Here is a 14,004-nt window from a genome sequence, read left to right as displayed (position 1 = left end):
GGTCAGGTCCTAATGCCCTTCTATAGAAGCAGTGGTAATCGCAAATTTGTGGTAATATTAATTTATTCCTAATGGTATTTATTACTTTGAAGTTAATTGTTTCAAAAAAATAAGTTAATTTTTTTTACTTTTCTGTTTTTGTTCTTTTTTGTATAATTGTTACCAAACCTTTTTATGGACTGGTCGCATATGTTTTCTGGTGATTTATAAGTTATTTTTGTTTAGTTTCAGGTTTATCTGACAGTATGTTGACTTTGTTATTAAATTTAGTTTTTAAGAGGGACATAAATTTTTCTATGTAATTAATGTTTGTTGTTGTTGTTGTTTGATTTTGCTGTTCGTTTTGACTCGCTTTCTTAATATTGACATATTACAGCAATCTAATGTATCAATTTTTACTCCACTGAGTTATTTGTTTTGGAGGTTATCTTATCGTTCATACAGAATTTTTTGAAAAAGACTTGGGCTTTTTTGGGATTCGCAAAAAATAATTTTTGGGTTTTTCTATCTGTTCCTCATTTGGTAGACAATTATGCCAAAATTGTGGATGGGCGGGGTCGGAACCTTATGTGCCATTGCACATTACCGAGCCGCCTTGTTTTGCTTATATTCCATTTTCGAACTGAAATTCAACGTTGAAAACTACAGCTTTCAATCCTTATACAGATTTTTGCTCATACTATGGGAACTTTATTCTCAAACAAGTCCTTCCTTCCTTTCTTCAGTAAATCGTAGTCATTAATCGTTATCAATCGTAGTTCAACAATCGTCGATCTTAAAATTAACCACATTGAGTAACCAGCAAGCGCTCCAGAGTCTGATAGCTCCACATGTGGTCTAATTTTTCAAAAATTATTTCATTATTACTAAAAAATTAATCAGTCATTTCTTTCAATTTTGGTGCGCGCGTTGTTTTCATACTTTAAGTATCGGCGCTAGCATATTTTTTCATCGGTAAGTCATGCATCTGTTATTTTCATAATTAGGGTTGAATAAAATCTGATAATGCAGGTTTCTGGTCCGGTTATGTCCAAAGAGAAAAACATAAAATTTGGTGGGGTTGGGAAATCAATAATAATCAATCTGAAAAAAAACAAGCTTTGTTTATATATTCAATTAAAGTATATTAAGTGTCCCCTGTTGAGCAGTTCTCCCATATTCCTTCAAAAAAACCTGGAAACAAAGAAGCAGCAGAAGCGTGCATTGCAAGAACAATTATTGCTTTTGAGCTGATGATGGAGTTTAGAAAATTTTGGTTAAATTGCAAAAAGACAATGCTGAGCAAAAAATGAAATTTTTTAAAGCCTCGGCCGAAAAATACCCTCAAAAAGTATGAAATTGAAAGGAAGGGCTTAGAACTTGAGTGAAATTTAAAGGGAAGAGACTGACACTCGTCTTTCCGGGTGCTGCCAGTTTGTCTTACTCATGTATTTAAAATAATTTAAAGTTATATTACAATTGAAAAGCAATTTGATACTTTTACGGTGGCGCCCTCCTTGCGTTGTCACGAAGTTATGGCGAAGCCCCATAGTACGACTCATTGAGGAAATTGATCCCGCGAGCTAACCCTATGATGGGCTCCAAGTTGGTAAAACAGTTTTGCAACATTTAGAAAAGAAACCTGCACAGCATAGCTGCTAGCACATATCAATCTGGATTTCAGTGAACTTTACGCAAGGTTACATTTAATTTTGATTCGTTCATTTATGCTTGCTATACAAGTAGCTTTGAAGTTTAGCGTAGATGGTTTCATTTGGAGATTAGCAGCTTTCCGTCCTCTTGACTCAGACAGTTTTTGAACTTTTTCGATTCAAATCAAAGAGCAAAATAAAGAAATTTTATTGTCAAATTTTCTTTTTCGATCAAAGGAAGTGAGCTAAAACCTGTCTCGTCGTTATTCTTCAATTTCAAACAAACGTAAAATGTTGAATGCCGCTCTCTTGAAGGGCAATAGTTTGCTATTTTAATCCTTACCACCTTAGCTCTGCTAATTCTTCGTTTGGACGACAAAATAGATGACAAAATTCTGTGTTAAATAAATTTCGGGGCAAAAGAACTGCGGGATGAAATGACTGATGGTTGAATATACAATGTGTTAAAATATTGGTGGTTAAATTAATCGGGGTGAAAAGAAGTAAAAGCTTCATTTAAAGGTCAGCTTCACTGAGCCTTGAAGTAAAAATATTTTGAATCAATTGGAACCTAAATCTATTGAAGCTGTTTTACATTGAGGAATTAGGAATTCGATTTATTTGTAAGGCATTTGTTTTCGAAAAACTTACGGCACAGAAAACCTGTTTACTTTGAAATGTTTATCCGCGCTACAGATGATTATACGTCAGTCTTAAAATTTTTTCGAGAACTAGGGAACATAAACCGGACGAAGTGCTCTCGAACGAGCGTCGGGGATATGTATTTTAGAGGTGGTAGAGGCCACAGAAAATTATATGGGTTCAAATACTTCCGACAAGGCTGGGGTTCGAACCCCCGAACAAGAATCAGTGACATTAACAACTAAGCTACACGAACCATGTTCAGTAATAGCTCAAAATAGCTTTATATTAAGCAACTTAATGCGAGCAATTCGAATCCTTGAAAAAATTCAGAAAGTCGAGTTAAAAGGTCACTCGAGAAGGGAAACCAAAAAATGTGCATCGAAAAGACACACGTTTAGAATAATTGCTTATTCGAGAGCAATTAAGCAGCATCATGAGTTGAGTATTAAGAAGTTTCAGTCAACTTTTAGGATAGTTTATGCTTCAAAAACTTTCCGCAGATTTTTCATATAGATAGATAGAAGTAATGATTGTACAGCTCTAATAGCAATTGAGCAAGGATACAACTTGATTCTATCTAACATTAACATAGGGAAAACGCTGCAAAACTTCAATATTATAACTTTAAAATCAAAAGTCCCTGCAGAACTCCTCTATGCGAGGCTGCTATTCCTCTTTCGAACAAAAGGCCAGAAGAATTTTTCTAGATTTATTTCAGCTACTGAGACTGTTTTAAACTTATTTTTCAAGAAGCTCTCCCAAAAATCAAATAAAATAAAAAATAACTTTCTTGAAGTTAAGACTGGAAAGTTATGGTCTTTCTTTCGGTAAACGTTAGCACGCAATCTTTAGTACTTTTGAGAGCTGATTAACATACGTATATAGAGAGTATTGCTGACATCTGTTAGTGCTGGAGTCTAGCTGAAGGCCTCTGTTGTCTTTTTGCAGGCTAATTGACGCATGGTACTTAGTTCTTTTCTGGTTTATGCTAAGTTAAACTAACTTATTTAATTGAGCTAATATTGAGCTAAGCATATTTACAGCACATTTGTTGCTCGATTGCAATGCCCATGCAATTTTATGTCTCCAAAAGTGCAATTAGTGGGAGGAGGAGGCCCGGAATGGACCATCAAATCAGGAAAAAACTTCCTCAGCAGTTTCGATGGAACGTATACTCAACGTTTAATTAGAGAGTAGTAGAGCTTTAAGATAACTGAACAGACCTACTGCCCTCGGGCTTTACCAGTTTATCACTTTTCTAGAGTAGAAAAGTTAAATGGTCACATGAAACCAAGAAAGACCCACATAGCCCGAAGAATAGCAGTTTTATTCCAGAGCATAACTTTTAACTCTCCATAAAATATTGAAAACTAAAAAGTTTTTGAGAACGATTAACGAGCACTATGCATTGCACTAAGTGCACCCTGAAACTTAATCCCATTTTCCACCGGAAATAACATATGAACAGTTAAAGCAAAAAACAAGACTTCTTAACAATGAATTACAAATCATGTTAAGATATGAGGTATTTAATTTATAATAGAAAGAGGCCATAACAGCAATACCAAATCAACGTAGTGCAATAAGCAGTTCCTGAGATAACAATAAGACATTCAACAGGCCAGCTAGCACATAGCACACTAGGCATTATGTCATTATCCTATTTCCCTCTTTGTATTTGATTAGCTCTGGCATCACCAGTTCGGTTTCGGACAAATCCTGCATCTCTTTCCTTTGTTCAGACTGTGCGCTTGGTTCACCATATGTCAATGAATTATGCACTGTATTGACGCTTTGAGGCTCTGCAAAGAGCATCTTTTGGAACTGATTTTGCTGTGAAAGTTGTTGCAAACTTTGGTCTTCACTATCCTGTAATTGCTCTTGCGAAGATAGGTGTCTTGGGTGCTCATCCCTTTCACAATCTGAAGACATGCAGCGTTCGTCCATTAAACTTTCAGTTCTATCACGACTCATCTTCACTATCTTGACAACAGGCGACGCGTCCCAGTTTATTTGGTTTCCATCGTTAGCTTGTACCATTGGAAGTGACCGGGGCTCGAACCCTAAATCGACCTCTTCAAATAGGGACCTTTTACTTTGCTTGAGTCGATCGCTCGGTTCCAACATAGGACAGTTTTCCTTTTGGTGTCGCCATAAACTGCGCCGGTATTTAAACGTTTTCCGACATCCATTGCACTGGAATTCATTATCATCACTTATGCCTCCGTTTAGTGATGACGTAATAACTTCTTTCAAATTATCTGCTGTGAACGATGTTTGATCTAGTAGCCCTTCTTCAGACCTTGCAAAGCAAAGTGCTAAATGGTTGACTACGTTATGCGCGTGTAAAAACTCTTTATTGCAATTGACACACGAATAGTCTCTTTGACAATGGTGCACAGTTTTCAAATGCTTTTTCAAATTTTCTTTCTTGGAAAACGTTTTGTTACAGATTGCACAAGTAAGTTTTTCTTTTTCTTCACAGTATTCTTTATGATAATTCAAATCAGTTCTAGAGTTAAACTTAGTTCTACAAGCTTCACACCTTATTGAGAAGGGTTTGTGAATTTGTGCCCTGTGTTTCCTCAATTCAGACCAGGTATTATAGGTGAGCTTGCAGGTTTCGCATCTATAACCATTGTGCACTTTCTCGTGTCTTTTTAGGTGTGCGTTAGTTTGAAATTTTCTCTTGCATGTCTGACATTCGTATGGCTTAATTGCTTCGGTGTCTCCGTGTACATCGATTAAATGCTGTCTCAGTTGGCTCTTCTTTTTAAACTGGCAATCACATCCCTCTGTTGTACATAGGAGACTCTTCGAAGTTGGACTTGTAAGTTCATCTGTTTCAACACTAGATGCCATACTTTAATCTGAAATTGTAAGTAATATATGATACCATTAAGTGGTTTAATTTATTCAACTCGGTTTTTCTGCTAGGGGAGCCTTTTGCTGAAAAGATTGATTTTGAGAAGATCAGGATATTAGGAATAAGACTTTAAGAAATGAAACATTTAGAAATACAGATAGAAAAGATACGGACCACCACATTAAATGTAATATCACTTTTTAAAGCATCAAAATTTAAAGCCGACGAACATACAAACACATTAACTCCATTTTAAACTTCAGTGAGCTTACTTTTTTCCCAGCTCGCTTTCTTTGCCAGGAAATGCTTAAAAACAACCAAATTGCTCCAGAGGAACTGCTCTTGAAAGACACGAGGAGGCTCAGTTCCTAAAATGCTGCTTCAGCCCAGTAGGTTGGTAGCTTATAGCCTCTTAAGCAGCCGCAAATAAATTCACAAAGTAGATTCTAATGATGTTATGCGAGCTCAATTAAGACTACAACAATATTTCGTGTTCAGACAAAACACTTCCAGGCAAAATAGTGAAAAATTGGAAAATAGTCCAAGATAAATCCGTCCCAAAGACAGTAATTAAGCGTATTAATTAACAACGGCTAATCTCACAATTAAGCAAAACTCAGTCATATTATCGAACTAAGAAAATGTAAGCAAAGCTAGTTAAACTCAAGAGGTTTTGTTTTAATTGGCAAGCATAGCAAAGAGTGCCCCATGATATTTGGTGTCATAACTTTGACGCAAATTGTTGACATGGAATTCATTCAGAAAAACAGAATTGCTTGTCTTTGGAGGCTATGGCTATATTAGGCACCGACAACGCCAAAAGACGAATCTTCTTGGCGCTGCTGTATTACAAAAGCCATGGCAGAGGCAGGCTACGTAATGAACAGACTAAAGTTATCAGAGTTCATGACCATTTACCAAATCGCCACTTGCAACTGAACGCTGAAGCCAGTCACTGCGAGCGCATAAAGAAGGGCTAAAGAAGGGCTATCTAAAAAAACTGATTGAGAAATTCGCGGACGTTGGTAAGCTGCAGTTATTATATTAAACTTTAAGACATGTTCAGTTTGTTATTGTGATCCATTCTTTTCAGTAATTGGCGTCCGAACAAAAAAGATCCAGACCAAATAGTCATTAATTGTAAAATAGTCTCAGACATGAGTCCTAAAAACAGAAAAAAGAGCCCCAGACAGAACAGTCCAAGACATTTAAAGATAATGACTCAACGCATTAATAAACTCAAGTTACTCTCACATTTAGGCTAAACCAAGTCAACTTATCCAGGTATAAAAGATGGACGCAAATGAAAGGTTCTGTTTTAATTGACGAGCCTACAAAAGAGTGCGTCACGATGTTTGGCGTCATATTTTGACGCAAATTGTTAAGGTTGATTTCATTCGGAAAAACAAAACAGAATTGAAACTCTTTGGAGGCTATGGCTATATTAGGCACCAAAAACTTACTAATGGCGCATCTTCTTGGCGATGCTGTATTACAAAATGCTACGGCAGAGTCAGGCTACGTAATGAACAAACCAAAGCTATCAGTGTTTATAACCATTTACCAAACACCGCAGATACTGAAGAGAGTTCCGCTAGGCGTTGACAGACGGAGTGGCAATGGTTGACAAGACTCCACGCCAAGCATCTGTTGCCCAAAAAGACATAAGTAGAGAAACTTCGCCCAATATTCTAACCTACAACTCAAACCAAAGGACAGTTAACAGAACGCGGCAACAAAATAGTCAACTCTTTGGTTGACAGCGTCAAGTTGCCTCCCGTGTAGTCTGGCCTTTCTGACAAAAGGAAGAAAACTATTAAAAAAATTTATTTCGAGTCCAGAAACATCAAAAAAAAGAGTAGTATTCGATTTCTAAGCTGTAGTCTGGAAAGCATCTCTTGAGAGTTCCGAGAACGTACAATAAGGACGCTTTCCACGATTTTCTTATCACTAATTACCTTGGTCGAAAAAACGCCTCTGTTCAAAGGCAGAAGCCACGATTTGTAATTTACCGCTGGAGCCAGCCGCTGCGAGCGCGAAAACAAGGGCTATCTTATAAAAAAAACTGGACTGGAAGAGTTATTTTTGTAAAACCCGTTAACCTAGAACATCCATGGTTACCAAAACTGATTGAGGAAGTCTTACTAGCCCTCACTTTTTGGTTGTTGCAAAAAATTTTCTGCCAATTCCAGCTCGAGCCAGCGACCTCCAAACGTGCCTCAAGAGCAATAACCACTGCACTACGGTAACTTTGATTTCCCGACTTCACCAGAGCATTCTTTTAAGATTGAAGCTGCACTTTCTTGTTGATCTATCTGAAGAGAGCTTTGGTCGGGACTGTTTTGTCTGTTCTCTGTCTCTTTTTTGGACTATTTCGTCAGACTATTTTACATTTTTTATGGGCCGTTTATTTATGAACTTCTGCCAATCGAATGCAACAACTCAAAAATGTGGATGACAAGGAACTCAAGAATCAAAGGACGAAAAATCATGTACAAAATGTTGCATAAAAACTGAGTCGACAAAAACATTTTAGACTGTTTTCGCATAAAAAAGTTTCTGTAATCAATAGAGCGAAGCTATGAAAACGTGCTTTCCGTAACATAATGTCTCCTTATTTTCAATTTAAAGCAATTTTCTTGAAATCAACTTAAATTGAAGGATCGAGAAAACAGTCTTTGGAGAAGCAATTTACGTGGAATATAAAATAACCAATCAAATGATCTGAAAAAGCAAATTAGTTGCCGAATAGTAGAACCCAATGTACATTTTCCAAAGTCAATGGCCCGCAAAAATTGAGAGGACTCACTGAAAACAAACCCCGATAAACATGGTTGCTGGAGAGATAGATCAAGCATTTGTGAGAATAAATAAATAATAGATCTTAACGAAATTTATAATCCAGTTATTCAAAATGATTGCAGAAAAATTCTTAAATGAAGCAGATATTTGGGAGATAGGTTTAAGTTTGAGAAAGCACATATTCACGATCAAATAAAAACTTACTTCATTTCTTTAACGGGGCTGCTTGTACAGTTAAACATTTTGTTCAAATTTTCTACATAAAAATTGGAAAAATGTTACAACATTTTTATGTTCTGATGCTTTCCTGCAAGAATCTAAATGCAAAACCCTTTAAGCTGCACCGAACTAGAGAAGAAATATTAAATGGACAAGTTCAAACTTCATTAGTAAACGCAAATTAGCCATCCCTCTCCTCTTTGATGTAAGAACAACAATCCGATCTCCAAATGAGTGTCCTTTGAATATTAGCAAACAATTCTGATAAGATCAGAAAAAAACGATAAGTAAAATGAACTCAATGCATAATCTAGATTACATGTGATATAAAATTATTCATTTTCTCCTTGGTCGTCTTAGGGAAATTTTTGGCAATCCGAAAACTCAATCAGCTTTAGAAGTTGTGCTGGCGAAGCTTGACAGAGAATGGTCATCAGCGTTTATTTCATCTCCATTGGGCTCGTGGACATTCAGACGTTGTCGCAACTCCTGGTTCCTTTCCGGGTTCAGCCCTCGCAAATCATTATATGACAAGTTTGGTTCCAAAGCACCTCTGGTCTCAATGGCCACATTGTCATCAATGCCTGTTACATCGTGTTCTGTTATTGAAAGATCGTTGATAGTTTCATTGTTATTTGCTCTGCTTCTTTGCGTACGCGTTGACAAAAAGCCTGAAATCAATCAAGTTAAACCACGTATTTTCCCGGTAGTATTTTTCAAGGGTAAACGTCACAATTACATTCCCTTTCTATAAAATTTAAATGAACTTTGAACTTCCAGATTCATGTTATTTCTGTTACTCAATATTTTGATCGAATGCTAATCCTGATCGAATACTATACACCGAATTAAGTCAGGCAACTTGATTGGAACCAACCAGGTTAGATTCCATCATAACCACCGGAAAACAGTTTATTATCGACAACTCGTTCAACTTAAATCAGGTAACGAGTATTTTCAGCGCTCTTTTCATTTGAGGCTTGAAAAATGAACTTCAGCTTTTAATCAAATTAAAATCAAGCTGTCATATGAAAAAGATCCAGTTGTTGTTTCCCCACCTCAATTACAAAATGTCCTTCTATAGGGCAATTCAATGTGATAATACAGCATATGCGCCTGAGGGTTGCACATACTACGCTAAGGACACAAAGGTAAGAGATCAGAAGTTTAGTACCGAGAAAGACCACGCTTTCAGAGCAATAACTTACGTTGGTACGACTGGAAGTCCATATATTGGGGCATCATATGTCTCCATTTGAAGTATGCCATAGCGAATACTGGAAAAATGACTGAAAAAAGAGCTCCGATAGACAGAATAGCAACAGTCACAGGGTAGAAGTAAAGCAAGTAGCGAATGCCTTTGAATTTGGCCATTCCCACAAAATTAGCTGACGTCACCACTGCGTCATGAGACTCGAGCCTTACAAAAGCAGAATCTAAGTTGTTGCTGGGTGGTGTGATTAGTCCAAGGTCAACAATGACTAACTGGGACTGTTTTCGATATCCAGCCAGGAATAATGGGAACAGCACTACTGTCTCCAGAGTCGAGAACAGGTCTGACTTGTGTTGCATCGCTGCTGTTCTTCTAATTGTAAAGATATCTCGCAGCTTTTCCTGAAGAAGGTTTCACCATTTTAAACATACACTGCAGATAGCCGGAAAATAGCCACCGTTGATTCCCATAACAACGATTGGGAAGGAAAGAACAGAAAAAAAAAGATCGAAAGAACTGGATATTGATTTTTGACAAAACATTTTTAACATGCAAACTATTTTGATGTCAGTTTGTAGTTGAACACACTCCTGTTTCTTCGTGAGAGGATACAGGGGCTAGTATCAATACCACTAAGCATCAGAGATGGTAACTCAGACATATAATAACAAAGTTCACGCAACGGGCATCTAAAATTTGGCTTTATCCCTTTTGTATATCTGAATTCGTTTTTTATACGGACTCTGTTCATTTTAAAATGCTTTAGGGAGCAACCGCTGTTTAAATGCACATTGAGCAGAATGAGAGAAGAGTTAAACTAGCCTAGAGAAGTCGAAAATAATTCACGTTGTCGAAAAAGCGGCAAAAAGAGGTAAAGCGAAACAAAATTTTCTTCGACAAAACATAGCAGGACAAGTCCTGACATACAATTCCAAAACTTTTCAATGACTAAATAAAAAACTAGACCTAGAATGGACAATGGTTGGATTAGGAAAACCATTTAGAAAATCAGATAAAAAACAGTAAAAATCAATGTCAAAATGCCGCATAAGAACAAAAAACCACTAGCGAGAAATCAAATTTTTGTTCAAACATCTTTTCTCACTCTAGTTTAAAATAAGAGCGGAAAATTTCACTCTGCAAAAACACTCGCTTCTTCGTTCCCCAACCTGTTTCGCCGAGACAAACATCACTCCAATTCGATTTCAAAATAAAAAAATGTGTGAAGAGATCTCAAAAACATAGCCAGAATTCCAAAAACGACTCTGAGTGAAGACTGACACTCCTCATTGACCTGAAGCACCTCCTAGTTCATTACACTAGACATTTTGAAAATAACAGGAAAAGGAAAAGTTACATGAAAAAACAAATTGACAAAAAAGCATCTGATAAAATTTGAATCAAGTTGCCACTCCGAAAGTACAGGTAAGACTTGGTAAAACAGAAATATTTAATATAATATTAACTCAAAGACAATCTAACAGGATCATAAAAAAAACTCGGCAAAGGGGAAAATGATGTCAAAGGAAAAATGAAAACAAAAATATTCTCTCGAAAAATTTGAACTAAACTCTCTAAAACGGTAAAATGCAACCTCCCAAACTTTAAATTAAAGTGTAAAAGAATTGATCAAGAAAAACGACGGCAAAAAAAAACACAATTGGAAGAAAAAGGAAAAAAAAACTTTGCTCAAATTTACTCGACTTCCTTGATCAAAACCAACTCAAAGTTAACAGTAATAAAATTGGGAGACAACTAAAAGTGCTACAAGACCTGATTTTAACCACAGAACACCCCAAACGCTATTAAAATTTGAAGAATAGAAAAATTGCTGAAAAATTTAAGAAACATAGACGGTAGATTGCCGGAAAATAGCCGCGATAGACGCTTGTGGCTTTCCATGAGTTGAAACAACTAAAGAAATAAGATAAACAGATTGACCAGACTCTAATACTCAAGAATTAGGGCATATACGTTTGGCACTACTTGGATGCACTCTTTTGATTTTTAACTAGTAAAAGCTCATAAAAATTAAAGTTCATTAAGTGACTTCAGAAGTCATTTTTTGAGTGAGGTAAGTCACGCAATTGACCTAAAGCAGAAATGACGTCACGAACACAAATTTTTACTGCAAAGCAGTAGAAGTCACTGAGGTCATTGAAAAAGTCAATTCCAAGAAGTCAGGGTGAGACAAAACAAAAATCTGTTAGACGAAGTAAAAATAAATTAGGACCGTAATAATAGCCGCCTGGAATTGGTGACGCGGCTATTAACAAGGCAAAAACGTAAAAAAAATTGCTTCAGATGGCAAAAAGATTCCAAAAGCACTATTACCAGTTTATATAACTGAGCGAAACACGTTGACTGAAAAACTTGGAGTTAAAACTATAAAAACCACTTTTAAAAAGACGTGATTAAAATTTCCGCTCGCTGTGAATTTTTTGTCACACCTACTTTTCGCTCGCTCGCTCTCTCTCAAATAATCGACATGAACAAAAACCATTCTTCTCTCAGCTCTTCAGTGATTTGAATTAAACACTTGGTTTTCACGCATTTCACTCTCTGTTTCAAAGACACAACAACAAAATTACCGATCAAAAAAGGCGCTCCACCAATACTCCTCTTCGAGTCTTAAACAAGACTGCACCCCAATACAACTCCAATTCTTTGAATTGTAAAAAAATAGGAGCGCTATAATTGTCGTGTAATACGCTTTGCGTCTTGTATTTAAGTTGACAGATGAAAATCCTGGATTTTAAAACTCAGCTAAGATAAAAGCTGGCGTGGCAATATTACCTTTATGGTGATGGTGGCCATGAAGACACCAATGTTTCTGTTCTGGTCGCTCTCGGGCATTTCCAGCTCCAGGAGCAGGTGGTATTGCTGACCTTGCACCATAAATGCTTCCAGGGTCTCATTATGCAACAAACTGAAATCAATTTTATTTTGTCGTTCAGTCCATTATTGCAATAGTTTTCGCTCATTATTGCATAGACAATGATAAGAAGCAGATCGGCTTGAACTTTAAAATATGGTTATGCCAATTAAGATTTTAGTTTGAATGAAGAACTGTGGTTCCCGAAGTTCTCGACCACCTCATTCACAATTGAAGTTTATAGTCCGTCCAGTCAATTTTATTTAAAACTCAAATTTGGATATACTCCCTCGAAGTATTGATTGCAGATAGGCCAACATTGCGATGGTTACTAGTTTCGTAAACGCACTACACAATGTCTCTTTTGGCAGTCATGGGATAGGAAAATTTTCCAACCTAAAGGAACTCGTGGGGAATCTGCAGAATCTGTCTCCCTTTCCTGCTCCCCTTTCCCCTTTGCTCCATGTTCCAGACACTGTCTCTTTCTCAGAGTGACAGTGGAAGTAGTTAAAGTGTGGCTCCACTTGAAAGGAGACTTTTGGGAGGAAGTTAAAGTAGAAGGAGCCATAGATGAAGGCAGAGATCCACAACGTCACCCACGCAAGGACATACAACACTGGTTTTAATAACAAACACACGCAAATATCAGCTATAATTATAAACTTCTCAAGTAAAATATCATTAAAAGAGTCTTATCTGAGTCATGTAGGATCACGACACACGATGCGTTGTTAATATATGCAAGTCAAATAATGATGTAGCTGTGCTATGAACATTTTTGCAACCTTAACTTCGAAAACAAATTTAAAAAAAATTATACGTATACTAAGTTTCTATGTTAGCCTGATAACTAAACGGTCAGCTCACCTTGTGCTAAGGAATTAATTCAAATCGATCGTCCTTGGAAAAATTCAACTCCTTCTACATTAGATTAGCACTATAACCCGTTTTGAATTGGAAGAGAAACCTTTACCTGCAATAGCGCGCAATGATTCAGACACAAACAATGCAAAATGATCCGCATTTTGTCTTGTTTGGGAAGCAATCATTGCCGGATTGATCCGCGGGAAAACTCGACCCCTTTGTGGCGGGCTCGTCTGTTCCACGACCACCTCCTCTCCGCCTTCCATTTCTTCTGTCATTCTGCTAGGACGTAAGTAATGAATCGGGCGTGGACGTCTCAATAACTCAAGCGATCAAACCTGATGAAATGCACAATTCTTTACTGTAAACTTTACATTCTCTTATATGAAGAGCAATTATGTAGAGCTACGATTGAGATTGACAAATAATTTACAATAGCATAATCTATGTTTGAACAAACGTATCATGATAAATGGGCAAATACGCAACTGTCTGACACGAGTGTATATTCGAACCAAAACTGCCAAACTGGTCCAAATTTTTGATAATCATTGACTCATGAAAGTTACCTCTCGGAAGTGCAATCTCGTATAAGCACAAGAACTCAGACAAATTATGCCGAGTACCAATTTTACTCAACATTGTTAGCAATATTTTAAATTAATGTAGCGTTGAACTGGCAAGAGCTATTGCTTCCGGTCAAAAGGTTTGTGTGAAACTGAGAACTGTGTGGGTTGCGATGCGAGCGGACATGGTTCTATTCAAAGTACCTTCGCAACGAAGTATTGACCCCTACATATATAGCTAGCTAAGCGAAGCCACGACAGGATGCTTCTGAACTGTACTCAATTTCGGTTCTTTTGAAAGCCGTATGTTGAAAGCAGACAAA

General features: G+C 36.9%; 3 protein-coding genes across 3 annotated transcripts in view; 1 reads left to right on the top strand and 2 right to left on the bottom strand.

The window, feature by feature from the left end:
• LOC142339268 (NADH-ubiquinone oxidoreductase 75 kDa subunit, mitochondrial-like) overlaps positions 1 to 14,004 on the top strand; it is a 494,345-nt gene that overhangs the window by 202,626 nt on the left and 277,715 nt on the right. The window lies entirely within an intron of this gene.
• Positions 3,758 to 5,167, bottom strand: LOC142339223 (uncharacterized). The gene has a single exon (XM_075389081.1). It carries the CDS (start codon positions 5,136 to 5,138, stop codon positions 3,924 to 3,926), a length of 1,215 nt encoding a protein of 404 aa, XP_075245196.1. The 5' UTR covers positions 5,139 to 5,167; the 3' UTR covers positions 3,758 to 3,923.
• Positions 8,445 to 13,931, bottom strand: LOC142339215 (seipin-like). The gene is made up of 5 exons (XM_075389069.1): positions 13,225 to 13,931; positions 12,648 to 12,867; positions 12,173 to 12,305; positions 9,372 to 9,777; positions 8,445 to 8,834 (listed from the first exon to the last, which is right to left on the bottom strand). The coding sequence occupies exons 1-5, from the start codon at positions 13,391 to 13,393 to the stop codon at positions 8,548 to 8,550; spliced, it is 1,215 nt and encodes a 404-aa protein (XP_075245184.1). The 5' UTR covers positions 13,394 to 13,931; the 3' UTR covers positions 8,445 to 8,547.

The sequence above is a fragment of the Convolutriloba macropyga genome, chromosome 1 (genome assembly GCF_964194025.1).
Source record: "Convolutriloba macropyga chromosome 1, txConMacr16.3, whole genome shotgun sequence".
NCBI classification, from domain to species: Eukaryota; Metazoa; Xenacoelomorpha; order Acoela; family Convolutidae; genus Convolutriloba; species Convolutriloba macropyga.
The sequence above is the reverse complement of the archived record's forward strand: the minus strand, read 5'-3'. Positions and strand labels throughout refer to the sequence as shown.

Coding starts and splice junctions, on each gene's coding strand:
- LOC142339215 (XM_075389069.1), bottom strand. CDS start 13,393: ATGACAGAAGAAATGGAAGGCGGAGAGGAGGTGGTCGTGGAACAGACG. Junction 12,868..13,224: donor ATCATTGCGCGCTATTGCAG/GTAAAGGTTTCT, acceptor TATTAAAACCAG/TGTTGTATGTCCTTGCGTGG. Junction 8,835..9,371: donor GGACTTCCAGTCGTACCAAC/GTAAGTTATTGC, acceptor GATTGATTTCAG/GCTTTTTGTCAACGCGTACG.
- LOC142339223 (XM_075389081.1), bottom strand. CDS start 5,138: ATGGCATCTAGTGTTGAAACAGATGAACTTACAAGTCCAACTTCGAAG.